The sequence below is a fragment of the Notolabrus celidotus genome, chromosome 8 (assembly GCF_009762535.1).
Source record: "Notolabrus celidotus isolate fNotCel1 chromosome 8, fNotCel1.pri, whole genome shotgun sequence".
NCBI classification, from domain to species: Eukaryota; Metazoa; Chordata; class Actinopteri; order Labriformes; family Labridae; genus Notolabrus; species Notolabrus celidotus.
In genome coordinates this window covers 33085658-33113465 of record NC_048279.1, presented here as the reverse complement: position 1 = coordinate 33113465, position 27808 = coordinate 33085658, and the positions used below count along the sequence as shown (strand labels likewise).

Below are 27808 nucleotides of genomic sequence, written 5' to 3'. Positions count from 1 at the left end.
TACTAACAACAACCTGCAACCTCCAGCGAATGCACACATGGTTGTCTGATCTGTCTTAAAATGTGACAAATTAATTGGGGTAATAAGTACGACTTAAAGTTTGCTGCCTGTATCCTGCAGGCAGGCAGATTATGCCTGCAGTCTGATCTCTGTTCTCTGATATATTTTTCCCTCTTCCTGCAGAGTGACAGTTCACCAGCAGGAGCCTCTGGCCCTGCGGCAGCTGCTGTGGCTGACGGACGATCTGTTTGTGGCTGTGAGTCCTGGTCGGCTGCAGACCTCCTCCACCTTACTGATGCTCCATCCTGCTCCCGACGCTGACGACACACTCACTGTCAGGTCAGCTGAATAGAACAGTTTCAACTAGCACCAAATGCATCAAATCTATTAAGAGAATGACTCCACAGCTTTCTTGTCAGTCAGGACTCAGCGCTGTGTTTTTCTGTTTCAGGTCAGAGGTGGAAGTGGACGGTGTTATCGTCAGCGTGGTTCACAGCTCACAGAGCGCTACTGTGGCGCTGCAGCTGGAGGACGGACAGATCAGGAAGCTGCTCTGGGGTCAGTCACTGAAATCTTCTGCTGCTGTTGAACTATGAGATGTTTTTGATGCACAGTTGTTAACTCAGACAGGTTATTAGACTATGAAAGACCTCTGAGCAGTAGAAATGTTATCCTGAGAGTCTGACTTTAGCCTCCTAAACGTGAGAATTCCTCCTAGGATGCCACTAAGCCGCATGATAGTTTGCTGCTTTAGAAATGATGCAGAGTAACACAGTTTTATTGTCTTTTGAGATTAAAGTTACTCATCTGTTTTGTTTATTTTTGTGTCAGTCAGATAGAATTTGCAAATGTAAAAGCAGAATGAAGCATGTTTTAAAATAACACATTTAAAAAGTTTGTTCTTGTAGCTTTATTCTCTCTTTCTGCTTTATTTGAGAGTTTTAACTCATTACTCCTCATTAAATTCAATTTTTTTTTATATTGATGCCTGCTTTCAAAATCCTATTAGATGCATGAAATTGCATTATTTGATATAAAGAGAAATAAATATATATATTTGTAAATTTCTGTATAGATTGTCCGGAGCCTTCAGTGGAAGATTGGCGTGACACCAGCGGATGTTGCATCAACTTCCCCGTCCCCTGTGTTCAGACAGCGCTCTGCAGCATCAGCGGGGAGGTAGAGATACACACATTTGATGACATCATGTTTTTGTGAACAGGTCTTCATGCTCTCTCTTTTTCTTTCTTCTGTGTCTTCAGGAATATCTACTCGGCCTGACGGACAGATCTCACCTGTACGCAGGAGACACTGAGGTAGCATCACAAGTCAAAGATTCATGAGAAGTCGTCAGGGGATAAGGAACAGGATGATACTTCCAACAGAGATGTATTCATGTCTTTCTGCTTCTCTCTCAGCTGGCCTCCAATATTTCCTCCTTTGCTGTTTGCAATGATTTCCTCCTCATCACAACACACTCACACACCTGTCGCTGCCTCCAACTGAGCGCGCTCAGTGTCAAAGGTAAGGTTACACGTTTGTCATTTTTAACTTCAACAAGTCACAACAAAAAAACCTGTGATGAGTAAGCAAAGTTGGATTGTAAGGTTGATGTTGCTGCTGATATATTCGTAGTACTGTTGATGAAACGACCTTTGACCCCACAGGGCTGCAGGCGGCCCTGGCTTCAGATGGAGTTCAGAATGATGAGACACTACGACGAGTGGAGAGAGGATCCAGGATTGTCACTGTGGTCCCTCAAGACACCCGAGTCATTCTGCAGGTGAGTTACACACACACACACACACACAAACACACACACACCAACACTTACAGATACTACAGTTTCTCTGATTCTGATATGTGACTTGTGTCCAGATGCCTCGTGGAAACCTTTGAGACGGTGCATCATCGAGCACTGCTCTTAGCTCAGCTCAGGAGATGGTTGGACAGGTGAGTGTTTGATGTTCCAAATCAATATTCTGTCCTTTATTTAGACTTTTATAACCATCCTCAGCCTTTCAAATACCAAACAACATCAGATTATAGTCTTTAAGTAAATATCAGGAGCTGTAACCTGATACTGAGAGGAAGCAATAAAAGCTTTAATGACATGGTAATCTACCTGGCTGTTAAACAAAGTCTCACCTGTTGCTGTTTTTGTCAGTCTGAGGTTCAGAGACGCCTTCTAGTCGATGAGGAAGCTGAGGATCAATCTGAACTTCATTTACGATCACAACCCAAAGGTAAATATGACGACTGGTTCTTCCACGCTCCATTTATCAGCGTCTTGATTATACACAAATAAAACACCTCATGGATTCAGAAGATACTTTAATAATGTCATAAATTTGCTTTGAATTGGCGCTAAACAGATAAAATTAGAATTAGCGCTGGAGAGGTCGGCAGCCGGTTGCAGCAGCTCCGAACCCCTTTACCTTTTTACTATATTTAAACTTTATTAAAAGCTGCATTTACCATTTGTAACATTTGTATATATCTTAAATTTGTATTCTATCTGTATTTATCTATTTTTTTTATTTTTACTTATTTAATTTTACTTATTGAAACTTCTTTCTTGATTGCACTTATGTCTGGGTTGCTGCAACAACCGAATTTCCCCCGGTGGATCAATAAAGTAATATCTTATCTGAAAAACTCATTCAATGATTTTGAGTTTTGTGTCGTTAAAATACAAAATGAAGATTCACAAGAGATTAAAAAGTGTAGGATGTGTTCAGGTATTTCAAGTGTTCTCATCAAGTAGTACTTTCCAAGATCATGCATGATTAAAGCTTCAACATAAAACCAAGAATTGATGCCCTTAGTGTTTTTTTATGGCTTGTATTTGACTTCTTTCTGCAGGTTTTTCTGGAAAACATCGAGACTTTCATCGTACAACTCGACTCTCTCAACCACATCAACCTCTTCCTCACTGAGCTCAAGTAAGACTCCTCAGATCAGAGGTTTTCATTTAAGGCAAATCTTATATTTTATTCATTAATTCAAATATTGTGTATTTCTTTTGGTGATCAGGGAGGAGGACACAACCAGCATCATGTACCCCCGTCCTGAGGGAGGCTTGATCCAGACTCCTCCTGCTGTGTCCGGGCAGAAGAAGGTGGATGTTGTCTGTGATGCTTTTAAGAGTGCGATGGAGTCGATGGATCCAAACAAGTGAGTGACAATGATATTCATTTAGAAATCTCTGCTCAGATTATGAAAATGTTGTGACGTAAACCTGATAAAACTACAAATGTGGACAAAGAATCTCATGCAGTGTTAGTGAGACTTCTTCATATTAACTTTTAAAAACATACATCCATTATCAGTGGGTGTTGAACTCCCTGTTTCTTTTACAAGTCAAGTCAAGCTTTATTTATAAAGCACATTTAAAACAACCTCAGGTGACCAAAGTGCTGTACAGATATTAAAATACAATATAATCAAACACAATATAACAATAAATAAAAACAATAAAAGAATAGTAAGAGCTCAATTTAGGAAATAAAAGAGTAAAGAAGTAAGAAGGCAAGGATTCTTGTTAAGCTGGGACTGAACGCCAAGGAGCAAAGATAGGTTTTTAGGAGTGTTTTAAAGTGATCCACAGACTGTGCAGCTCTAACCTGGAAAGGTAGGCTGTTCCACAGCTTTGGGGCCGCCACAGAGAAGGCTCTGTCCCCACGAGTAGAGAGTCTGGACCGAGGTACTGCCAGGAGCAGCTGGTTTGACGACCTAAGTGCTCTGGAAGTACTGTGAGGCTGTACAAGGTCTGATAAATAAGACGGTGCCAGACCATTTAAACACTTAAAAACAATTAATAAGACCTTGAACTGGATCCTAAAGTTCACAGGCAACCAGTGCAAAGACTCAAGGACAGGACTGATGTGATCCTGCCGTTTCTTTCCAGTCAGCAGGCGGGCGGCTGCATTTTGGACGACCTGTAGACGGCGCAATGCTGACTGGTCGAGAGCAACAAACACAGAGTTACAGTAATCCAAGCGTGAAGTAAAAAAGGTGTGAATAACTCTCTCGAAATCATTTCTGGGAAGATAAGGCTTCACTTCTGCTAATAGTCTTAGCTGAAAGAAGCTCCTTTTAACAATAGAGCTTATCTGCTTGTCAAACTTAAAGTCACTGTCCAAAATTACTCCAAGGTTCCTTGCAAAAGGGTGACAGTAAGACTTAAGGTGCCAATGGCGCTATCACAGCCATCCAACAGATTTTGTTGGCCAAATAAAATAATCTCTGTTTTGTTTTTGTTCATGGAGAGAAAGTTCAAGAAGCCTATCGATATGATCTTTATCATCTCAAACTCTTTGTAATTTCACTCCTCACACTCTCGAGAGTTGTCTCAGACTTTGTTCAAAACGCTTTAAAAACAGGTCGATGAGTAAAGTTGCAAAGAAATCATGAATTCAGCAGGAGTAAAAACAATGAAGTGATCATGCAGGGTAATACAATCAACATGTTGTGTTTGCCAGGTTCTTTCTGTCCATCCTGACGGCTCATGTGAAGAAGACGGTCCCCGAGCTGGAGACCGCTCTGCAGAAAGTCCACGAGCTTCGAGGTGAGCGTGCGAACGAGCAGCAGGAGTGTGTGATGAAGCTAAAAGTAACTCCCTCAAACACACGCACACACACACACACACAGAGGGAGATGACTTCTTTACGTCCTCATTATATTCTGGGTTTGTGTCTTACAGTAAATCCTCCTGAAGCTCCCGATGCCGTGAGCGCTGAAGAGGCCTTGAAGTACCTCCTCTTCCTCGTCAACGTCAACGATCTGTACGAACACTCTCTGGGGACGTACGACTTTGATCTCGTGCTCATGGTGGCGGAGAAATCCCAAAAGGTACAAGAGGAAACATCAGCTTTCTTCTCTTGTTTCACTCTTACACCGGCTTTTAAGACAGTTCTTTACAGCACAAGGAGCAATGGAAATCCAAAGTTTTCATTAGTTACTAAGTACACGTTCATTTTTATTCACATGCACCTGCAATATTCATGACCTCTCTTGAAGCGTTATTAAGTTTTTAATAGAAACATTTTGTCCTCATTAAAATGCAGATTAAAGCACCAACACCACGGGTAGAGTAGAAATGAAACAAGGTCTTTAAGCTGCTTAAAAACAAACACATTCATGGAGTAATGTGTTAAGTAGCTCTCTAAGGTGCTGCAAAACATCATCAGAAGATCACTTTGTGTGTTTCTTGTTGTTCTTAGATTGATTTCCCAACAGAGAGTTGAAGATTTGAGAGTCAGTGCACATTGAAAGTGCTTTCAAAAAGAGAATATGTTGAATTGGGAGTGAAACAAGTTGTAACCCTTCACTCAACTTAAACTACAGCCCAGACGCATAAGAATGATATCATAAATGAGAGGTACCAACTAACTTATGGCCCCAATTCTCACAGGATCCCAAAGAGTACCTCCCCTTCCTCAACATGCTGAAGAGCCTGGAGCTGAACTACCAGCGCTACACCATCGACAAACACCTCAAACGCTACAAGAAGGCTCTGCATCACCTCAGCAAGTGTGGTCAGTCAGCCCTTCTTCCTTTTTATCAGCAGCTATCAAACTAAAACAAACGGTTAAATCTGTGTGTCTGAAACAGTGGAAGTGACAGATGTGGATGTAAATGTTTTGTTGCTTTGTGTTCAGGAGAGGAACATTTCTCTGAAGCTCTGCAGCTTGTGAAGGAGCAGAAACTTTACACTGAAGCTCTGCGGCTGTATGCAGCAGACAGCATTCACTACAAGGTAAACACACAAACACATGTTATTACAATTATTTGATTAACCTGAAAAAACAACATTTAAATAGTGATGAGACTTTTTCAGTCTTTCACCGCTCAGTCATTTTGGTTCGTCTTCTAACTCCTCTACAGCTGACACCTTACATCTTATGATTGTCGTGGAATTTTCATAGTCTTATATATATGTATCTAAGAATGTTTAACTATTGTATTCTTTCAGTCTAAATGTCATGTTTAGAGTAACTTGTTTCCTATGTCGTCTGTGACGGGCGAGATAGTGTCAGGGTAGTAGTCAAGGTCTCTCCCCCTGCTCCTGTCTTTATCTATGTGTTATGGCCGACTTACTGTCTCCAGAACTAGAGCACAGGTCTTCTTCCCATTTGTTGTGCTCCTATTGTCCAAACATGGTTATCTAACTTTAGTGTCGTCTTCAGAGGGAATAAATACCATGCCAAGGGTTTTGTCTGTCAGAACTGACTTGGCATTGCACTGCACTCTCCTGCCTGTGTACTGTTATGTTATTTCTCCTTGATCAAGTTCTACATAAACTATTTCAACGTAAGCCGTCAGAGTCTCCTGAGTCTTCTGTGTCCAGTGTCCAGTTTGTTGCTGAATTCCATCACAAATTGGCGTCACGAACGAGAATCTTAACGACAAAGACTGGTAAGTGCAAACTTTTATTTGCTTTACCATGTCTGAGTCTGACAAGATCTAAAAGAAACTGTAATTGGGATTTAGAGTTCTAAAACTTGACACATAGTGACAGTGATGAATTGGTAATTGCTGTATGTAGATTTTTTTAAGTTAAGGCGTTATGGAATAAAATGGAGTCTACAAATTTTTAGATGTTGGGCACCGGGCACCCTGCGGGGGTAGTCAAGAGGTCTGAGCCAGCTTCGGGCTGCGACTCGACACAGAAAATATTCAATCTGTGAGTCTTAACCCTTGGGAAAAGTTCTGAGGTGAATCAAATGATTAAAGGATTCATCTCGTTAAGACAAGACCAGTTGTGATTCTGTGTTCGGCGGGACAATAAGACTCTGCAAAGTTACGGACTTCAGAGCAAAAAAGGGGGTTGAATTTTGGTATAAATCCCTCCTATTTAAATAAATAATAAGTCCCAACACTACTTACTTATGTGCATTAAGTTACATAAGTCAACCAAGAGAGAGAGAAAGTAGATCGAGCATAACCGGCCACATAGAAGTACAGCAACTGAAAACAAAATCAAATGATTAAAACTTTCCATGACTTCAGAAGAGACTCTGAATGCAGTTGAAGTGTTTATTAAATGTTTTAAGTGTTTGCTGTGTGTTTTGCTGGTTTTGCTCCTATTGTGCTGATGAAAGCTATGTTTTAAAGCATTTTGCTGTGCAGCTTTGCCGATTGCTGTTGCTCTTGTGATACGTGATAACTATTTACTCACAAAATGGGGAATCATCAATCCACAGCAGCGAATAAACACAAACTCAAAAACAAAAGTGATAAAGCTAAAGATAAAAGCAGACACACACATAAACCAGAGTTGAAAACAAGCAGTCCAACTACAGATAGAAATGCACCAGCTACTACCCATTCCACTCAGTCGAGAATGCAAACACTGGGTTCAGAAGCACACAATGAACAGACGTTTTCACCAGACACACCTGCGGGTGTAGTGGGAAGGGAGAAAGGCTGGCAGTTTGTTGTTCCCTTTTCGTCACTTATGTGTTCATGGACTAGAGAAGCATGGCCATACCTTGGTTCATTTGAACCAGAGAAGCTAGAAATAGCAGTAACTAACATAGCGCCTCTTAAATGCAATAAGACTTGGAATCACAGTTACATGCATGAATGTGTGACTGTGTGGAGTGAAATGGCGAACAAAAGGCACAGAGAGAATGGTGATGAAAGACGCTGCGAGTGGTTGACTGAGGAGTTGAAAAAATTCATTGAGGACAGCATTGAGTATGTACCAAGTTTTCAGCTAGGACAGCTAGAGAAAAGAACAGGTTGCAGCGCAGCAGATGCTGAGAGAATTAAACAGCGTCATTCCAATGATGTTAAAGCCAGTGCAAAAGCAATACTATATAGATGGGCTAAAAAGACAGAGAATGCCTCTCCCCTAGCTCTCTATCACTTGCTAAGGGAGGCCATGGAGGGATAGAATCAGATCCACAATCTAAAACGCAAGCGCTAAAAATTAAACTGTCCACTTGTCCTTCTGAAGATCCAGTCATGCCAATTGAAGTTGATGGCACTAAAATTGAGCTTTTGGTAGATAGTGGGGCCACCATTTCAACAGTTCGCTCCAGTGAGCACATATGCACCCCGACATCAGAATTTATCACCACTGTAGGTGTGTCAGGCACTCATATTGCAGAGCCAGTTTCCACCGAAGCTAATGTTGTTGTGGTAGGATCAGATGTGCAACATTCTTTTCTGATTTCTGAAAATTGTCCATTAAATTTGATGGGGAGAGATTTGTTGTGCAAATTACATGCTTCTATTCATTGTACTCCAGATGGGCTTTATTTGACTATACCTGATGAAAGAGCCTTCCAAGCAGTTCAGTGTTTACAGTCTGCTAACAGTTGTATGTATTGCTGGACCCTTCCAGGTCTCAGCTTGGCTAAAAAGTTTGAGGTCTCACATGTACAAAAGGTTGCTAAATTAGCACCTGCATGTGCCTCCCTGATGTCTGTTATGAGGCCTGTACTGCAATGCTGTTGTGTAGCTGCTGTGAATCCAACAGAGGAGTATAAACAATTTGCAGAAACATTTGTAAACACCGAAGATCAGCTGACATGTGAGCAATTTTTGATTGTGGGTCCGCAAGGGTGTGCTTTAACAGTTAAATTGACTGAGAATCAACAGAGATTGTTTAACATTACAGAGGCTCCTCCGCATATCACTGTAGCTGTTGCTATGGGGTATGAACTAAAACATGTGAGTGAGATGGTAAAACAAAGTCACTCTCTGGGGCAGGCGCTATCAGCTGCTCAGAGCCAAACCATAACAACCCTGAGGGATGATTTATACATGCTGCAGTTGTCAGAACCTCTGAACTTGCCTCTGAGTATTTTTTTGAAACAACAGTCACCCACTCCAATTTCATATGGACCCCCATCACATCTATCTGAAGTTCCCACACTTTTATGGGCAAAACATAAAAATCATGTGGGTTTTGTGACATCTGCCCCGCCTCATATTGTAAAACTCAAAGTTAATGCTAGGCTGCCAAATATAAGACAATACAATTTGCCTCACAGAGCAATTGCAGGAATTGAAGGTGTAATTCAGTCCCTTGTGGATCAAGGTGTGTTGGTTGAGACCTCTAGTCCGTGTAACACCCCTATTTTGCCGATTCCAAAATCAGGCCGTCCTGATGAGTGGCGGTTTGTGCAAGATTTGCAAGCAATAAATAACATTATTGTGCCTTCAGCTCCCATTGTGCCAGATGCTAACTCCATCTTGGCTTCACTTCCCCCAGATTCAAAGTACTACACAGTCATTGATTTGTGCTCAGCTTTTTTCTCCATCCCTTTGCATCCAGAGAGCCAGTATCTGTTTGCTTTTACATTTAAAGGCCGACAGCTGACCTGGACGAGACTAGCACAGGGCTTCTCTGAGTCGCCATCAGTCTATGCGAGCGCGGTGAGACGGGATTTGCAGGACTTACAACTGTCGGGGGGGAGTACTCTGTTGCAGTATGCTGATGATTTGTTGATTGCATCACCTTCTAAGGGGGCCTGCCACACTGACTCTGTGTTGCTGATGGTGAGACTGGCGGAGTGTGGGCACAGGGCTTCCCTGGCCAAGTTGCAGTATTGTCAACCAGAGGTCATGTACCTGGGTCATGTTCTGAAGGAGGGACAGCGATTGTTGTCTCCGGAGAGAGTGAAGCTTCTGGCAAACATGACCCCACCAAAAACTAAGAAAGAGCTCCTCTCGTTTCTGGGCATGACAAACTACTGCCGTCATTGGATTTTTGAGTATGCTACAATGGATTCTGTTTTGAGGGCGTCTACAATGCAAACGGCGCCGCCTGTGGTGCAATGGACTGAAAGCATGCACATCGCTTTCAAAGACTTGAAGAATGCTCTTGTCTCAGCTCCTGCGCTGGGGCTTCCTGACTACTCACAACAGTACCACCTCCACGTGTGTGAGAGGGAGGGGTTTGCTTCCGGGGTACTGGTGCAAAAACACGGTTCTCACTTCCGTCCTGTGGCGTACTATTCTTCAAAATTGTCTCCTGTCATCCTTGGTATGCCGGGTTGTCTCAGGTCAGTTGCCGCAGTTGCTATAATGATCGAAAAATCAGCACCCATTGTTCTGGCCAATGACTGTGTTGTACATGTTCCGCACTCAGTGTTACACATTTTGAATACATCAGCCACCCAACACATGACTGCAGCACGTAGATCAGGATATGAGGCGATCATTTTGTCCAGCCCTCACATCACATTGAAACGCTCACCTCCTTTAAATCCAGCCACACTCCTCCCACACACAGAGCTTGAAGATGATCATGATTGTAATGTGGTAATTGAAACCAGCTCATCCCCCAGGCCAGACCTCAAGCAGACACCAATCCCAAATTCTGATATGATTCTGTATACAGATGGCTCATCCACGCGACCATCTGATAACACACATCTGGCTGGCTATGCAGTAGTGAGTGACTGGGAAGTAGTTGAAGCAGCAGCTCTGCCCAATGGCACTTCAGCTCAAGCAGCAGAGCTGCATGCTCTTATCAGAGCCTGTACCTTAGCCAAGGACAAAGTGGTCACAATATTTACAGATTCAAGATATGCTTTTGGTGCAGCACATGACTTTGCGCAACTTTGGAGAATGAGAGGGTTTCTCACATCCTCAGGGAAACCAGTCAAACACCACAATTTGATAAAAAATTTGCTTGATGCCATCATGCTACCAGCGCAGCTTGCTATTGTTAAATGTGAAGCTCATACCAATGGATCTGATTCTGTTTCCCGGGGAAATGCAAGAGCTGATTTTGCAGCTAAACAAGCAGCCATTTCCTCTACCTCTAGGGTGAATCAATGTACTTCTTTGCAGCCTCCTGATCCCCTTATGTTGCCCTCCGTTAATGATGTCGCGGAATTGCAAAACCGCGCTGATACTGTGGAGAAAAATTTATGGGTTCGTAAAGGTTGTCTCTTGATCCCGGAGTCCGGCTTGTGGCTCCACCCTGATGGTCGACCGGTCTGTCCTAGGTCACTCCTCCATGTTCTGGCTCATGTGGCACACGGGCCTTCACATGTAGGAAAAGGAGGGATAAATGATGTAATTCGATCTCAGTGGTTTGCACCTGGCATCACACAGGTCTCTCACACACTGGTAGACAGATGCATGACATGTCAGCAGACCAGGAAGAAGAACAGCTCTGTCAAACACGACCATTTACCTCCACCATCAGGGCCTTTTGTAAATATGCAAATAGATTTTGTACATATGCCGAGTTGTCAGGGTTACAAATATATGCTTGTAATGTCTGACCAGTTTTCTAAATGGCCAGAAGCATTTCCCACCAGAAGAGAAGATGCGAAAACAGTGGTGAAATGTTTGATAAAAGAGATTATTCCTCGTTTTGGAGTTCCAATGGGGATTAATAGTGACAGAGGGCCTGCATTTGTAGCTAAGATAACCCAGAGCCTTGCAGCAGTGTTAGGGTTTCAGTGGCAGCTACACATTCCATATAGCCCACAGAGCTCAGGTCAGGTGGAGCGTCTGAACTCCACCATCAAAGAGAAGTTGACCAAAACAATGATGACCACGGGTCTGAAATGGCCGGATGCTCTTCCCCTTGTGTTATACTCCATAAGAAGCACACCGAACACAACAATCGGGCTAAGTCCTCATGAGGTTTTGATGGGGAGACCAATGTCCACAGGGTCAAGTCCACCTTTGACACCCCACAAATTAACACTGTTGTGGACTGATGAATTCCTAACTGACTATGTAAAAACCCTAACAGAGCAACTGAGAAGATTTCATTTGCAGGTTGCGGACCGGCTGCCTAAACCCTCTGATAACCCTATCCATCCTTTTCAGTGTGGAGATTATGTGCTAATAAAATCCTTGGACAAAGTCTCTTTTTCTCCCAGGTGGAAAGGTCCATTCCAGGTGTTACTGGTCACTCGAACTGCTCTTAAGGTCGAGGGCAGGGCAGAATGGGTGCACGCATCCCGGTGCCGGTTGGCACCTCCAGAACAGGGGGCTCGATCCTCTGGGGAGGGCTGACGTTCCTCCTCCTCCTCGTGGTGGTGAATCCTGACCGAGGGTTAGAGCAGAGCGGGAGTGGCGATCCTGACCAGGAGGTCAGGGAGAGAGGCACAGATTTGCCTCACAAAGAATACGAGGGACCTCGTATTCAGTTCCAGGAGCATGATGCTGACAGACAGCAGCCCCATGCACAGTTTAAAGAGAGTGGTGCTGAAGGAAAGCAGCCCCACAAGTGTGTGTCTTTGAGAGAAAGAAAAGGTGTGAGCCACAGAGAGAAGGAAGCTGCAGTGGCTATTCCTAAATCCACAACTAATGTAAGACGCACCTTTCTGACACACAGTTTGAAGATGAGACAAAAAAGAATGAAAAAACATGACTATGTGAAAGACGAAGGGAGACAGCCTAACGAGAATAACAAGGAAGAGACCAGTCACTCTGTTTCTGTTCCACCTGTTTCTGTTCCACCTGTTTCTGTTCCACCTCTCTACAGAGCCAAACGAGAGGTGAACCCAGTCTTTGTCCGGTGTCCGTCCCGCAGGTGTGGACTGAATGATTGCCTACTTGCATACCGTAAAAACGACGCAAAGGGGAGGCGAACGTGGGGAGTTCTGGACCCGAAACAAACAGTTGTGAGGCCAGCCTCCTTTGACTACATGATTGTGAGTTATACACCTATTCTTCCGTTGAAGGAGACCCCAGACCTGTGGTGTTTCACAGTGCAGCAGCTGAGCGAGGATCCTGACTGCGCACAATGGAGGGTAAATTATAGACTGTTTCCTAAACTGGGCACTGACTGTATTGTTCAGGAGGACGAAGATGACTGGGCTGTCGTAGAGCAGGCACGTACTACAATCTACTATGAGGCTGTAAAGCCTGTTGGAGGGACCTCTTTCCGTCCGGATGAAAGAAATTCAGCTGCCTTCCTGATGGTGGATTATGCACGAGAGCGTAATCTGAGTAAATGTTGGTTGTGTCAAAACATGCCTAAATCTATGCATTCTCCAATGTTTACCCCTGTTCCTTTTTCCAAAGCAGATTATGTAATGGTTGATTGGAATGGTCTAGGTTCTAGAATGGAAGCAGGTACAGATGAATGTTACACACCTGCTTACCCCAAAGGGAATCCTGAGTTCCCCAGGTACACTGATCTGGCTCTAGATACAGTCGCAGAGGTAAATTCTAACTATTTGCCTATAGGTGTAAATTATGTAAACTTGTTGCGCATAAATTCGGTACAACCCTTCGTGATGTTGACTCTTCAATATAAATTGCATTTAACCTTGGCACAGACTAACTGTACCAAGTCTGAAAGAGATCTTGTATGTGTCCCACAGCCTTACACTTCTTCATTATTGGTGGAGGCTTTGATTGAAATTCAGCCGTGGTTTGGCACACGGTCGTTTAATATGGTTAAAGTTTCCATGCACAATTGTTCTGTTATGATTACTGATGAGAAAACGCCTCCACGAGACTGTTCTGACTATATTCCACCCGTTTATACTTATGAGCTGCAGAATGTTTCTCTATGCTTTAGAGGGGTGGGTTACTCTAACGAGCCAAATTTGGGTGAGGGTTCTTGTACTTCAGTGGTAAATGTTAGCCTTAAACAACAGCCTCTCCCAGAAAGAGTATATCTCATTTGTGGTAACAAAGCTTATAGGTGCATGCCATACGCTAGGCTGAGGGGAGTGTGCTATTTAGCTTATTTAGTCCCTATGATTCGAGAGGTGGACTCACAGGAACTTGCAGTCCTGCATTCCCCTCCCCTGAGACAGAGAAGAGAGCTCTCAGGGTTCCAAAAGGTTGCCAGTGTCTTTCTGCCATCTTATGGTGTTTATGTGTCCCAACAAGAAATCGTAGCTTTGTCTAAAGTCTTAGAGCATCATTTAAATGTTTCAAGTAGGGCCCTTATGGCTGTAAACAAGGAGCTGCAGGAGGTAAAGACTGTGGCTCTGGAAAATCGTGTGGCCCTGGACTTACTCCTGGCAGCCCAGGGAGGAACTTGTAAGGTGATTGGCACTGAGTGTTGTTCCTATATATCTGATGCCACCACTGATGTTATGAATATGGTACATGACACTGCCCAGGGGTTAAAAGAACTACATGACATTCATGGTTTTGATTTTGGTAATTTTACAGGATTATTCGGCTCCTGGGGCGCTGGTGTAGTCAAATTCTTAGCCACTATTGTAATCACTCTGCTAACAATTCTGATTTTAGGTTCTTGTCTGGTTGCAGCAGTCAAAGCAATTTTTCGACGAGCTATCAGCCCAATCAGCCAGGCCCCACAGATAGTAGTAGATGAGGACAGTGTCTCTCTAGGAGTCATAGTAAAAGCTTATGAGGAGTGGGTTCCCCCAGGGTTCCCTGCTGAGGAGGATGATGATTTGTCTCTGTATGAATAAAGGACTGAAGGTGATGAACAGGGGGGATCCCATGGCCTAGATAAAGGGTCAGAATTCTGGAAGTATGCTTTGCATACAGGGTTGAGATAATAATCAAGGTGATCAGTGATGTTGATTCTGTGTTATGATTTTCTGGGTTGAAATGATTTATTTGAAGTGGTTTAAACTGATTATTAAATAACAATGATTTAAGGGTTTTACAGTTTTGGTAATGGGTTTGAATTTAGAGTATGTATCCAGCACTCCATGGAAAGTATAGAAGATTAATAAGTGTTATAGCGTCTTTCTGATTTTATTGTGAAATAAAAAATATTGAGAGAATAAAATAAAGGAAGGAAGGTCCGGGTATGGAACAGAGAGGGAGTCCTGCAAGCCACCAGTGAGCCCATCAACGGACTGGAGCAGGCGCTCTGCTGGAAGTAAGGGATCTCCTGATGCTTGAGTGTATTTCACTTTTAACCTTCCACATGAGAACATTGTAAATCTTAGTGTGGTTTTCATGGAGAAGAACGGACTGCTGCACAGAGACTTCACCCTACCCTTCAGCAAAGACCAGGCCAAGGTAGGTTCTGCTCAACCAAACCCTCTATTTAATGAGGTAGTGCACAAATTATGAACACCAGCAAGTCATATTTATATACCAATTTAAATCACTGACATGTTTTTGCTTCAGGTGAAGGATCTGCTGTGGAACAGTGACTCCACGGTGTTAGCTGTTTGGTTGGAGGACATGACGGCCGGGGAGGACAAACAAGTCAACACTTGCAGTAAGTTCAGTCAAAGCTGCAGCTTCAAAACATTCAATTAAAAGTGTTTGATCACTTTTGTGAAAGATATAATCTGGGAAAAGTTATCAAAATCTACTGAAGCAAGACATTTTGCAAGTCTCTGAAAGTTCTTTATTCCTCTGAGGATTTTTATAAACACCCTTATTAGATTTTTTTCTTTTTTCAAACAACATTTGAATGAAGATGTTTCCAAAACTGGCATATTCAAGTCTATACTCCACTTTAATGTTACTTTTGATACTAAAACAGAGCCCAATCTGCACATTACAAGACTCAGTCTATGACTGAATCTGTCCATCATAGTTCAAATGTTTTTATTTTACCTTTAAAAAGTTATTTAAACAGACGAGTCTCTCCAAAAGAAGGCTTTTCAAGTCAATCAATGCAAGAATGAAGTGAATGAATGTATTATTGAATAGATGTATAGCATACGGTTCCCTCCTTGTTAAGTTTGTCCGTCCTCCGTCTGCAGTCCAGCTGTGGTCGGTGGGGAACTATCACTGGTATCTGAAGCAGAGTCTGGACTTCGGCAGAGACTCTCGAAAGGCTCCAGTTTCTGTCTTCTGGGACCCTGAGCGCCCCCTGAGGCTCCACGTTGTGACCCGCGCCTGGACCACCATCACCTACGACTGGGGCTGGACAACCGAGAGAAGCCCCGGGCTGGACGCCACCGATGGCGCCAACGTGGCTGTGATTGATGGAGGTGAGAACGAATGAGACGAGAGGATGTAAAGCTGAGGGTTGACTTCAGTGTGAGGTTAACGTTCACGTGTTTAAACTCCTCTTAGATAAAGTCCTGGTGACGAGCTTCAGGCGGTCTGTGGTTCCTCCTCCCATGTGTTCATTCGAGCTCCAGCTGACCTCCCCGGTCAACCAGGTGACCTTCCTCTGCCAGGCTCAGATGACCAATCAGCTGGCAGCAATGACCTCTGATGGACAGATCTCAGTCTACAAACAAGGTGTGGTGTTACATGTTCTGAAACCTTCACATGATGTAACAGCTTGTGGGAAATTAAGGAAGCAAGTGAGGAGAGAGTAATTCAGACCAATCGATACTGGATTAATTGTTGACATCCCTACTTGGTAACACTGATTTGTATTTGTTTGTGCTGTTTCTGAATATTTCTCTGATCAGTTTCTTCCTTCTAATTCATCCAACTATGTGTCCAGATTTAGGAGAGAAGGCTTCTAAAACAACAAATGGATTCAGAACGGTGTCTCGTCCCCTGGTCCTCCAGAAAACCTTCAGGTACTAACAACAACCTGCAACCTCCAGCGAATGCACACATGGTTGTCTGATCTGTCTTAAAATGTGACAAATTAATTGGGGTAATAAGTACGACTTAAAGTTTGCTGCCTGTATCCTGCAGGCAGGCAGATTATGCCTGCAGTCTGATCTCTGTTCTCTGATATATTTTTCCCTCTTCCTGCAGAGTGACAGTTCACCAGCAGGAGCCTCTGGCCCTGCGGCAGCTGCTGTGGCTGACGGACGATCTGTTTGTGGCTGTGAGTCCTGGTCGGCTGCAGACCTCCTCCACCTTACTGATGCTCCATCCTGCTCCCGACGCTGACGACACACTCACTGTCAGGTCAGCTGAATAGAACAGTTTCAACTAGCACCAAATGCATCAAATCTATTAAGAGAATGACTCCACAGCTTTCTTGTCAGTCAGGACTCAGCGCTGTGTTTTTCTGTTTCAGGTCAGAGGTGGAAGTGGACGGTGTTATCGTCAGCGTGGTTCACAGCTCACAGAGCGCTACTGTGGCGCTGCAGCTGGAGGACGGACAGATCAGGAAGCTGCTCTGGGGTCAGTCACTGAAATCTTCTGCTGCTGTTGAACTATGAGATGTTTTTGATGCACAGTTGTTAACTCAGACAGGTTATTAGACTATGAAAGACCTCTGAGCAGTAGAAATGTTATCCTGAGAGTCTGACTTTAGCCTCCTAAACGTGAGAATTCCTCCTAGGATGCCACTAAGCCGCATGATAGTTTGCTGCTTTAGAAATGATGCAGAGTAACACAGTTTTATTGTCTTTTGAGATTAAAGTTACTCATCTGTTTTGTTTATTTTTGTGTCAGTCAGATAGAATTTGCAAATGTAAAAGCAGAATGAAGCATGTTTTAAAATAACACATTTAAAAAGTTTGTTCTTGTAGCTTTATTCTCTCTTTCTGCTTTATTTGAGAGTTTTAACTCATTACTCCTCATTAAATTCAATTTTTTTTTATATTGATGCCTGCTTTCAAAATCCTATTAGATGCATGAAATTGCATTATTTGATATAAAGAGAAATAAATATATATATTTGTAAATTTCTGTATAGATTGTCCGGAGCCTTCAGTGGAAGATTGGCGTGACACCAGCGGATGTTGCATCAACTTCCCCGTCCCCTGTGTTCAGACAGCGCTCTGCAGCATCAGCGGGGAGGTAGAGATACACACATTTGATGACATCATGTTTTTGTGAACAGGTCTTCATGCTCTCTCTTTTTCTTTCTTCTGTGTCTTCAGGAATATCTACTCGGCCTGACGGACAGATCTCACCTGTACGCAGGAGACACTGAGGTAGCATCACAAGTCAAAGATTCATGAGAAGTCGTCAGGGGATAAGGAACAGGATGATACTTCCAACAGAGATGTATTCATGTCTTTCTGCTTCTCTCTCAGCTGGCCTCCAATATTTCCTCCTTTGCTGTTTGCAATGATTTCCTCCTCATCACAACACACTCACACACCTGTCGCTGCCTCCAACTGAGCGCGCTCAGTGTCAAAGGTAAGGTTACACGTTTGTCATTTTTAACTTCAACAAGTCACAACAAAAAAACCTGTGATGAGTAAGCAAAGTTGGATTGTAAGGTTGATGTTGCTGCTGATATATTCGTAGTACTGTTGATGAAACGACCTTTGACCCCACAGGGCTGCAGGCGGCCCTGGCTTCAGATGGAGTTCAGAATGATGAGACACTACGACGAGTGGAGAGAGGATCCAGGATTGTCACTGTGGTCCCTCAAGACACCCGAGTCATTCTGCAGGTGAGTTACACACACACACACACACACAAACACACACACACCAACACTTACAGATACTACAGTTTCTCTGATTCTGATATGTGACTTGTGTCCAGATGCCTCGTGGAAACCTTTGAGACGGTGCATCATCGAGCACTGCTCTTAGCTCAGCTCAGGAGATGGTTGGACAGGTGAGTGTTTGATGTTCCAAATCAATATTCTGTCCTTTATTTAGACTTTTATAACCATCCTCAGCCTTTCAAATACCAAACAACATCAGATTATAGTCTTTAAGTAAATATCAGGAGCTGTAACCTGATACTGAGAGGAAGCAATAAAAGCTTTAATGACATGGTAATCTACCTGGCTGTTAAACAAAGTCTCACCTGTTGCTGTTTTTGTCAGTCTGAGGTTCAGAGACGCCTTCTAGTCGATGAGGAAGCTGAGGATCAATCTGAACTTCATTTACGATCACAACCCAAAGGTAAATATGACGACTGGTTCTTCCACGCTCCATTTATCAGCGTCTTGATTATACACAAATAAAACACCTCATGGATTCAGAAGATACTTTAATAATGTCATAAATTTGCTTTGAATTGGCGCTAAACAGATAAAATTAGAATTAGCGCTGGAGAGGTCGGCAGCCGGTTGCAGCAGCTCCGAACCCCTTTACCTTTTTACTATATTTAAACTTTATTAAAAGCTGCATTTACCATTTGTAACATTTGTATATATCTTAAATTTGTATTCTATCTGTATTTATCTATTTTTTTTATTTTTACTTATTTAATTTTACTTATTGAAACTTCTTTCTTGATTGCACTTATGTCTGGGTTGCTGCAACAACCGAATTTCCCCCGGTGGATCAATAAAGTAATATCTTATCTGAAAAACTCATTCAATGATTTTGAGTTTTGTGTCGTTAAAATACAAAATGAAGATTCACAAGAGATTAAAAAGTGTAGGATGTGTTCAGGTATTTCAAGTGTTCTCATCAAGTAGTACTTTCCAAGATCATGCATGATTAAAGCTTCAACATAAAACCAAGAATTGATGCCCTTAGTGTTTTTTTATGGCTTGTATTTGACTTCTTTCTGCAGGTTTTTCTGGAAAACATCGAGACTTTCATCGTACAACTCGACTCTCTCAACCACATCAACCTCTTCCTCACTGAGCTCAAGTAAGACTCCTCAGATCAGAGGTTTTCATTTAAGGCAAATCTTATATTTTATTCATTAATTCAAATATTGTGTATTTCTTTTGGTGATCAGGGAGGAGGACACAACCAGCATCATGTACCCCCGTCCTGAGGGAGGCTTGATCCAGACTCCTCCTGCTGTGTCCGGGCAGAAGAAGGTGGATGTTGTCTGTGATGCTTTTAAGAGTGCGATGGAGTCGATGGATCCAAACAAGTGAGTGACAATGATATTCATTTAGAAATCTCTGCTCAGATTATGAAAATGTTGTGACGTAAACCTGATAAAACTACAAATGTGGACAAAGAATCTCATGCAGTGTTAGTGAGACTTCTTCATATTAACTTTTAAAAACATACATCCATTATCAGTGGGTGTTGAACTCCCTGTTTCTTTTACAAGTCAAGTCAAGCTTTATTTATAAAGCACATTTAAAACAACCTCAGGTGACCAAAGTGCTGTACAGATATTAAAATACAATATAATCAAACACAATATAACAATAAATAAAAACAATAAAAGAATAGTAAGAGCTCAATTTAGGAAATAAAAGAGTAAAGAAGTAAGAAGGCAAGGATTCTTGTTAAGCTGGGACTGAACGCCAAGGAGCAAAGATAGGTTTTTAGGAGTGTTTTAAAGTGATCCACAGACTGTGCAGCTCTAACCTGGAAAGGTAGGCTGTTCCACAGCTTTGGGGCCGCCACAGAGAAGGCTCTGTCCCCACGAGTAGAGAGTCTGGACCGAGGTACTGCCAGGAGCAGCTGGTGGGATGACCTAAGTGCTCTGGAAGTACTGTGAGGCTGTACAAGGTCTGATAAATAAGACGGTGCCAGACCATTTAAACACTTAAACACAACTAATAAGACCTGGAACTGGATCCTAAAGTTCACAGGCAACCAGTGCAAAGACTCAAGGACAGGACTGATGTGATCCTGCCGTTTCTTTCCAGTCAGCAGGCGGGCGGCTGCATTTTGGACGACCTGTAGACGGCGCAATGCTGACTGGTCGAGAGCAACAAACACAGAGTTACAGTAATCCAAGCGTGAAGTAAAAAAGGTGTGAATAACTCTCTCGAAATCATTTCTGGGAAGATAAGGCTTCACTTCTGCTAATAGTCTTAGCTGAAAGAAGCTCCTTTTAACAATAGAGCTTATCTGCTTGTCAAACTTAAAGTCACTGTCCAAAATAACTCCAAGGTTCCTTGCAAAAGGGTGACAGTAAGACTTAAGGTGCCAATGGCGCTATCACAGCCATCCAACAGATTTTGTTGGCCAAATAAAATAATCTCTGTTTTGTTTTTGTTCATGGAGAGAAAGTTCAAGAAGCCTATCGATATGATCTTTATCATCTCAAACTCTTTGTAATTTCACTCCTCACACTCTCGAGAGTTGACTCAGACTTTGTTCAAAACGCTTTAAAAACAGGTCGATGAGTAAAGTTGCAAAGAAATCATGAATTCAGCAGGAGTAAAAACAATGAAGTGATCATGCAGGGTAATACAATCAACATGTTGTGTTTGCCAGGTTCTTTCTGTCCATCCTGACGGCTCATGTGAAGAAGACGGTCCCCGAGCTGGAGACCGCTCTGCAGAAAGTCCACGAGCTTCGAGGTGAGCGTGCGAACGAGCAGCAGGAGTGTGTGATGAAGCTAAAAGTAACTCCCTCAAACACACGCACACACACACACACACAGAGGGAGATGACTTCTTTACGTCCTCATTATATTCTGGGTTTGTGTCTTACAGTAAATCCTCCTGAAGCTCCCGATGCCGTGAGCGCTGAAGAGGCCTTGAAGTACCTCCTCTTCCTCGTCAACGTCAACGATCTGTACGAACACTCTCTGGGGACGTACGACTTTGATCTCGTGCTCATGGTGGCGGAGAAATCCCAAAAGGTACAAGAGGAAACATCAGCTTTCTTCTCTTGTTTCACTCTTACACCGGCTTTTAAGACAGTTCTTTACAGCACAAGGAGCAATGGAAATCCAAAGTTTTCATTAGTTACTAAGTACACGTTCATTTTTATTCACATGCACCTGCAATATTCATGACCTCTCTTGAAGCGTTATTAAGTTTTTAATGGAAACATTTTGTCCTCATTAAAATGCAGATTAAAGCACCAACACCACGGGTAGAGTAGAAATGAAACAAGGTCTTTAAGCTGCTTAAAAACAAACACATTCATGGAGTAATGTGTTAAGTAGCTCTCTAAGGTGCTGCAAAACATCATCAGAAGATCACTTTGTGTGTTTCTTGTTGTTCTTAGATTGATTTCCCAACAGAGAGTTGAAGATTTGAGAGTCAGTGCACATTGAAAGTGCTTTCAAAAAGAGAATATGTTGAATTGGGAGTGAAACAAGTTGTAACCCTTCACTCAACTTAAACTACAGCCCAGACGCATAAGAATGATATCATAAATGAGAGGTACCAACTAACTTATGGCCCCAATTCTCACAGGATCCCAAAGAGTACCTCCCCTTCCTCAACATGCTGAAGAGCCTGGAGCTGAACTACCAGCGCTACACCATCGACAAACACCTCAAACGCTACAAGAAGGCTCTGCATCACCTCAGCAAGTGTGGTCAGTCAGCCCTTCTTCCTTTTTATCAGCAGCTATCAAACTAAAACAAACGGTTAAATCTGTGTGTCTGAAACAGTGGAAGTGACAGATGTGGATGTAAATGTTTTGTTGCTTTGTGTTCAGGAGAGGAACATTTCTCTGAAGCTCTGCAGCTTGTGAAGGAGCAGAAACTTTACACTGAAGCTCTGCGGCTGTATGCAGCAGACAGCATTCACTACAAGGTAAACACACAAACACATGTTATTACAATTATTTGATTAACCTGAAAAAACAACATTTAAATAGTGATGAGACTTTTTCAGTCTTTCACCGCTCAGTCATTTTGGTTCGTCTTCTAACTCCTCTACAGCTGACACCTTACATCTTATGATATAAACCCTAACTTTGACCTTTGACCCCCAGGCTCTGAGCTGTGTGTATGCCGAGCACCTGGTGGAGCAGCAGCAGGCGGAGCAGGCCGGCTTGTTGCTGTGGAGATGTGGAGAGTTAGCCAGCGCCCTGCAGGCGTTCACCAGCAGCTCCAGCTGGAGGAACGCCATCTGTGTGGCGCAGCAGATCCCACTTCCACCGGACCAGTTAGCTCTGCTGGCCAGAGACCTGGCAGGTACCTTGGACCACAGCTTCATGCTAATGCAAGTGTGTAATGAGCTGTTGAGAGAACCCCGATGAAGTTTGTTTTCTCCTCTTTTAGAGAAGCTGACTGAACAGCGGCGGTACTCAGAAGCGGCTCTGCTGTTGGACCAGTACGCTAAAGTAAGATCCTCTGCAGAGGGAGGCTGCAGCTCAACAAACTGTGAAACTGAAACAACTCTTTGTCTTCTGCTGCCAGTCAGAGCTGAAAGTTGCATTGTTCTTGTTTCTCATAGGACTGTGAGGAGGCCATATTGGCTCTGATCACCGGCGCAGTGTGGGAGGAGGCGCTCCGATTGGTCAGTAAAATAGATATTCCGTTTTTTTCCCCCACTTCTATTTTCAGTTCACTTGAGATTAGGATAAAGCATGTTTATGATTTTTAATAATGTAACTTGTGTGAAGTTCATGTGAGATCTCTGCATGTTTCAGATTTACATGCACAACAGACAGGACATCACTGAGACCAACCTCAAACCTGCTCTGATGGAAGGTAAGAGGAGTTCAGTCTGCTCCTTTAAACCATCATTTAGCTGTTCTTCTTCTGTCAGGGACATACTGTAGGTCCACATGAGCATTAGCAAAAATGTAATATAACGAAAAAAATAACAACAACAGGGATTAATCCTCAACCTGTAAATCCTTGTTTTGATTCTGTAATGTGTGTTAACCCTCTGTAAGCCCTAGGAAAAAGTAACGTTGAAGGTCTTAAGGCGATCAAAAATGAGCATTGCTTTAAACTGATATAAATATGTCATATATTGATGGATCATTCCAATTTTTTTTTAAATCTCTTAATTAACTTCAGTATTAATGTGACATACTGAATGTTCACTAATATTATAATTAACCCTTTAGTTACGACGTGTTTAAGAGCCAGAGAGAGGAATTTAGGGGAAGAAAAAAACACCAAAAATGGATCAGCTCCTGCATAATATAATGAAAACTGGAATTCTTTTTTTGAGTCAACACATTTTAACATATGTTGATGACTTACAACAACACTTTTTTTATCACTGCATTATTTTTCATGTAATGTCCTATGTTTAAAAAAGTTACGTTGAAGGTCTTAAGGCGACCAAAAATGGGCATTGCTTTAAACTGATATAAATATGTCATATATTGATGGATCGTACCAATTTTTTTTTTAATCTTTAAATTAACTTCAGTGTTAATGATACATACTAAACATTCACTAATATTATAATTAACCCTTTAGTTACCACGTGTTACAGTGCCAGAGAGGGGAATTTAGGGGATGAAAAAACAATAAATTATTATCTCCTGTATAATACAATGAAAACTGGAAAAAAAAATTTGGGGTCAACACATTTTAACATATGTTGATGACTCACAACAACACTAATTAAATGACTGCATTATTTTTTTTGCAAAGTCATGTTTTTTATCAAAAAGTCACAATTTTGGCCTCAAATTGACCAAAAGTGGGCAGTCTAAACTGTTATAAATATGCCATACAATAATATATTTTTTCAAATTTTGAAAAAAAATCTTTCAATGGAAGTCATTCATCACTATCAATTGAAACAAATTTTATTTTCAAAAGTTTAACCCTTCATATGCCAGTCTGTGACTGATCCTTTGTTATGAAAAAACCCATGAAAAGTGAATGAGCTTTCTCTATAGGTTTTTGGCTATAATTTGATCCCCCTACACACACACACACATTACTGTCACCATGCACATATACATACATCAATCTTGAGGATCAATATCAACACACAGAGACCTTCCTTGGTTGAATCTAATTTCAAAATTGCATGGAAGGCTCCAAAATGTAAAACTATAGCTAAAATTCCCAAAAAGAGCCAAAAAAATGATAATCAAAACCTACATGAAGTTTGGCCCACAGTGGAAACATGAAAAGTGGTTCATTCAGCTGAAAACCCTGAACATCATAGATTTTGAAGGCAAACCTACAATGTCAAAGCTGTTTTGAAAAAAAATATGATTTTTTCCTGCAGAATAATGGCATTCAAACTTTGAGTGTTTTATGCTTTTAGGTGGGGATTTAATCAGGGCATTTTTCCCATAAGGAATTCATTACTCCAATTTTGGCTACAGATATTCCCACACACACAAAATAATTTCACTAAACACACACATACACCACTTCCAGACATCTCAAGGTATGCAGTGAACTCAAAAAAGTCTGAACCCATTTGCCCTTTGGTACTCTAGAGCAGGATTTGTGCCCCTAGTGGACAAAGGGAGAGTAGCATGAATTTGGCAAAGGGATGAAAACTAAGAAAATGGCGCCATCTGGTGTTCTATGGTAAAAATCAAAATTTTAGGTCCCTGTGGTTTGGTTCACAACAATGAGTAACTCAGAACCTTTTTTTCTGATGTAGTAATTCCAGGATCAAAAAACGTGGTTTGAATGGGTTTCAATGGCTGCCATTTTTGGCTTAAGAGCACGAACGTTAGTAAAATGAGTACACTGGAGGACATTATACTTACCAAATCATATATGTAAAAATTTTGTAAATTGACCCAAACAACTCCACTGTCTTTAATATCATGCCCCAAGCTTAGAAAAAAACACCAAAACACAACAGGCGAATATTGCGAATGACCAAAAATGGGCTAAGGCTTACAGAGGGTTAATGTTATGTTGTCTCATGTCAGCTGTCAGCACTCAGACCACCTTCTTGGAGACTCAGGTAGCGACGTTCACACGGCACAGGACCCGGCTGGCTGTGGTCAGAGAGCAGAAGGAGAAGGCCAGACTGGACATGCTGGGTAAGATCCAGGACAAACTGAAACATCAAATGTCTAAGATGGAGTTTTAAAAACATGAATCACAGCAAGGAAGAATTTCATCGGTAAAAAGTCTAGATACTAAATAACAATTAGCAATGGAGGGTGAATGGAATAAGTAGATTTCTTCTTGCTTCTATTATCTTGAGTTAAAATCATGAATAAAATGGTCTCTATTTGTCTTCCCCATCAGATGAAGACGGTCCAGACTGTCCTGATGCTGAGCTTTACTCTGAAGCAAGCAGCGTGCTGACCGGCTCCAAATACTCCCACAGCAACTCCCGTATCTCCTCGTAAGAGAAACACAGACTCATCTACAAGTTTCATCTGAGACTCTGATTACTTCCAATACTGCAAACTTTGTCTTGAGGTAAATATTTAAATTTTGGTTGTCTGTTTCGACGCTCTGCTCTCAGGAGGTCGTCAAAGAATCGCCGGAAAGCTGAGAGGAAGAAGTTGAGTCTGAAGGAGGGAAGCCCGATGGAGGACCGAGCGCTGATGTGTGCTCTGGGTGACATCATGAGCACTGTGGACAAGATGAGAGGTGGGAAGACCAGCACTACTAGCAATAGCATTTACAAGACATCAACTCACAACATCATAACTCCTTTGAGTCATGTGGCTCTCTGTATATTGAGATCCGTCCAGTTTGACTGACAGCTCATTTGTCCCGCTCCTTGCAGAGGAAATGCACGGCCTGCTGAAGGCTTTGGTGTTGTTCCAGTTCCACAAACAGGCGGAGAAGCTGCAGCTGGCCTTCACTGAGGCTCTGCAGATGATCGAGGCAGCGATCCCTGAGGTGTGGCCCGAAAGCCTGCAGAGCAATCAAACACCGGTAAATACAATACAACTTTTATCATCACAGTTATTAAATAGCAGTTACATACTTTTTGTTAAATGTACTTAAATGGAGGTTCATTTTTTTTCTAATATTTTTTGTTTTTTAAATCCTTTGTGATTCCTGCGTTCAGCTCACCGGGCCGAACTCGACTGCAAACAGCATCATGGCTTCATTCCAGCAGCAGCAGAGACCTGCAGCTCCACAACAAGGTCAGCACAAGTCTTATTATTTTAACCCTTTTAAGTCACATTAAAACTCACAAGGTAGGCTTTGCACAACTAACACAATCCCAGTTTTGAATGACGCTGATTTGAATTATGTTTCTTTGCAGCTCCTGAAGTCCTGACGCCACCAAAGATGAGAAACGGTATCAAGTGGAAGCTCGCTGTTCTTACATGACTTAGATGTGTTTAAGTTTTATTATTTTTTAAACTGTAAAGTCAAATGGAAATTATGTGGTAAATAAAGATTCAGGTAATGTCTCCTCTCTTTGCACCTTTTCATTTTTCTGAAGGCTGGAAACTTTTCATTATATCACCTGAAAGCTGCCTGGTTTGAGGATGTAACTCTGAGATTTTGATAATAGTTTTAAGTTTAATTGATTTAGCAGGATCTGACCTTCGCAGGACAATCTGGAGGTCAAAGACTCAGACCTTGTTTTAAAGTGTAGGTGGGTATATTTATACATTTGAATTATTTTGCACACAATTTAAACACAATCTGATTTCCTGAGGACAGTAGACTAACTTCAAGTTTTGGGTTAACAAATAATCAGATTGCCTTTCCAAAAAGGAATCTTGATAATGTTCAAGTAATCAGAAATGTTCTGTGAGGACAAGTTTTATTTTTTACTTTGTCATAAGTTCTACAAAAGATTGAGGCTCCTGAGAGAATGAGCAATCCTAATCAGACAGAAGAAGAAATCTGCATGATAGGAAAAGTTATTTTTTTGCAAATTAAACTAAAGAAAACTAAATCATTCTGGGAAAAAGAAAGTAAATGACTGCAGAAGCAAAGAAAGTCGTCAGACTACGAGGGAAAAACAGTCCCTGCTAATGTAAGACTGGAACCCAGGCTTAGAGATGCAAAATGATGGTAACAAAGCCAGGGGTTTACCAGGTAAGCTAAACTGTTGCTTCTTATTCAAGGGAAGCATGATACTTTCAACCTAAAGGCATCAGCAAGTGAGGTAAACTGTAACCCCCCTTTGAGTTAGATTGTATAAATACAAATGTGGACAATTTTATAACATAAATGCTGCAAAAATCAAAAGTGAAATAATGGATTAGAAAGGGAAAATTGTCCAAGCCAAGGTGAGACTTAAACCAAGGCCTACAGCTACAAACTTTGAGTTTTAGGGCATGCTCTTCACTAGCTGATTAAATTGGCTGCTTAGAAATGAAGGCGTTGTCAGGTGGGCTAACCAGTAACACCGCTCTGCTGCCTTTCAAACAGAGGGCTCCAGGTTCTTATCACTCAGATGATTCATTTCTTCTGTAGTATCACTGTGTAACTGGAAACTCAAATACCTAACATGGAAACAAATTCACGGCCTTGCTGTGGCGTCAGGGTAATAGCTGTTCCCCTGCAG

At 42.1% G+C, this 27808-nt stretch overlaps 3 protein-coding genes across 4 annotated transcripts in view; all 3 read left to right on the top strand.

Annotated features, from left to right (window-relative positions):
• Positions 1–26701, top strand: part of LOC117817012 (elongator complex protein 1-like) — a 31113-nt gene extending 4412 nt beyond the window's left edge. Inside the window, 31 exon segments of the mRNA XM_034689451.1 lie at positions 14727–14806; positions 14808–14949; positions 15061–15154; positions 15648–15878; positions 15964–16134; positions 16346–16424; positions 16609–16764; positions 16877–16983; positions 17501–17604; positions 17688–17741; positions 17844–17949; positions 18093–18208; positions 18304–18321; positions 18323–18378; positions 18593–18671; positions 19291–19370; positions 19462–19602; positions 20910–20995; positions 21131–21279; positions 21842–21965; positions 22089–22186; positions 22368–22569; positions 22657–22718; positions 22832–22894; positions 23028–23088; positions 25245–25358; positions 25570–25669; positions 25793–25920; positions 26060–26211; positions 26348–26426; positions 26549–26701. Coding sequence (XP_034545342.1) covers positions 14727–14806; positions 14808–14949; positions 15061–15154; positions 15648–15878; positions 15964–16134; positions 16346–16424; positions 16609–16764; positions 16877–16983; positions 17501–17604; positions 17688–17741; positions 17844–17949; positions 18093–18208; positions 18304–18321; positions 18323–18378; positions 18593–18671; positions 19291–19370; positions 19462–19602; positions 20910–20995; positions 21131–21279; positions 21842–21965; positions 22089–22186; positions 22368–22569; positions 22657–22718; positions 22832–22894; positions 23028–23088; positions 25245–25358; positions 25570–25669; positions 25793–25920; positions 26060–26211; positions 26348–26426; positions 26549–26616 — 3300 coding nt within the window. The 3' untranslated portion in view covers positions 26617–26701.
• LOC117817031 (leptin receptor overlapping transcript-like 1) overlaps positions 1–27808 on the top strand; it is a 762389-nt gene that overhangs the window by 655355 nt on the left and 79226 nt on the right. The window lies entirely within an intron of this gene.
• Positions 6291–14665, top strand: LOC117817016. 2 transcript variants are annotated; one of them, XM_034689456.1, is made up of 2 exons: positions 6291–6420; positions 11865–14665. In XM_034689456.1, the coding sequence occupies exon 2, from the start codon at positions 11931–11933 to the stop codon at positions 14385–14387; it is 2457 nt and encodes an 818-aa protein (XP_034545347.1). In that variant the 5' UTR covers positions 6291–6420; positions 11865–11930; the 3' UTR covers positions 14388–14665. The 2 variants fall into 2 exon arrangements, with proteins under 2 accessions (XP_034545347.1, XP_034545346.1); XM_034689455.1 differs by having other exon boundaries at positions 11849–14665.

Bases quoted from the DNA above. Each gene is read 5' to 3' on its own strand.
- LOC117817016 (XM_034689456.1), top strand. From the start codon at position 11,931: ATGGGTGCACGCATCCCGGTGCCGGTTGGCACCTCCAGAACAGGGGGC.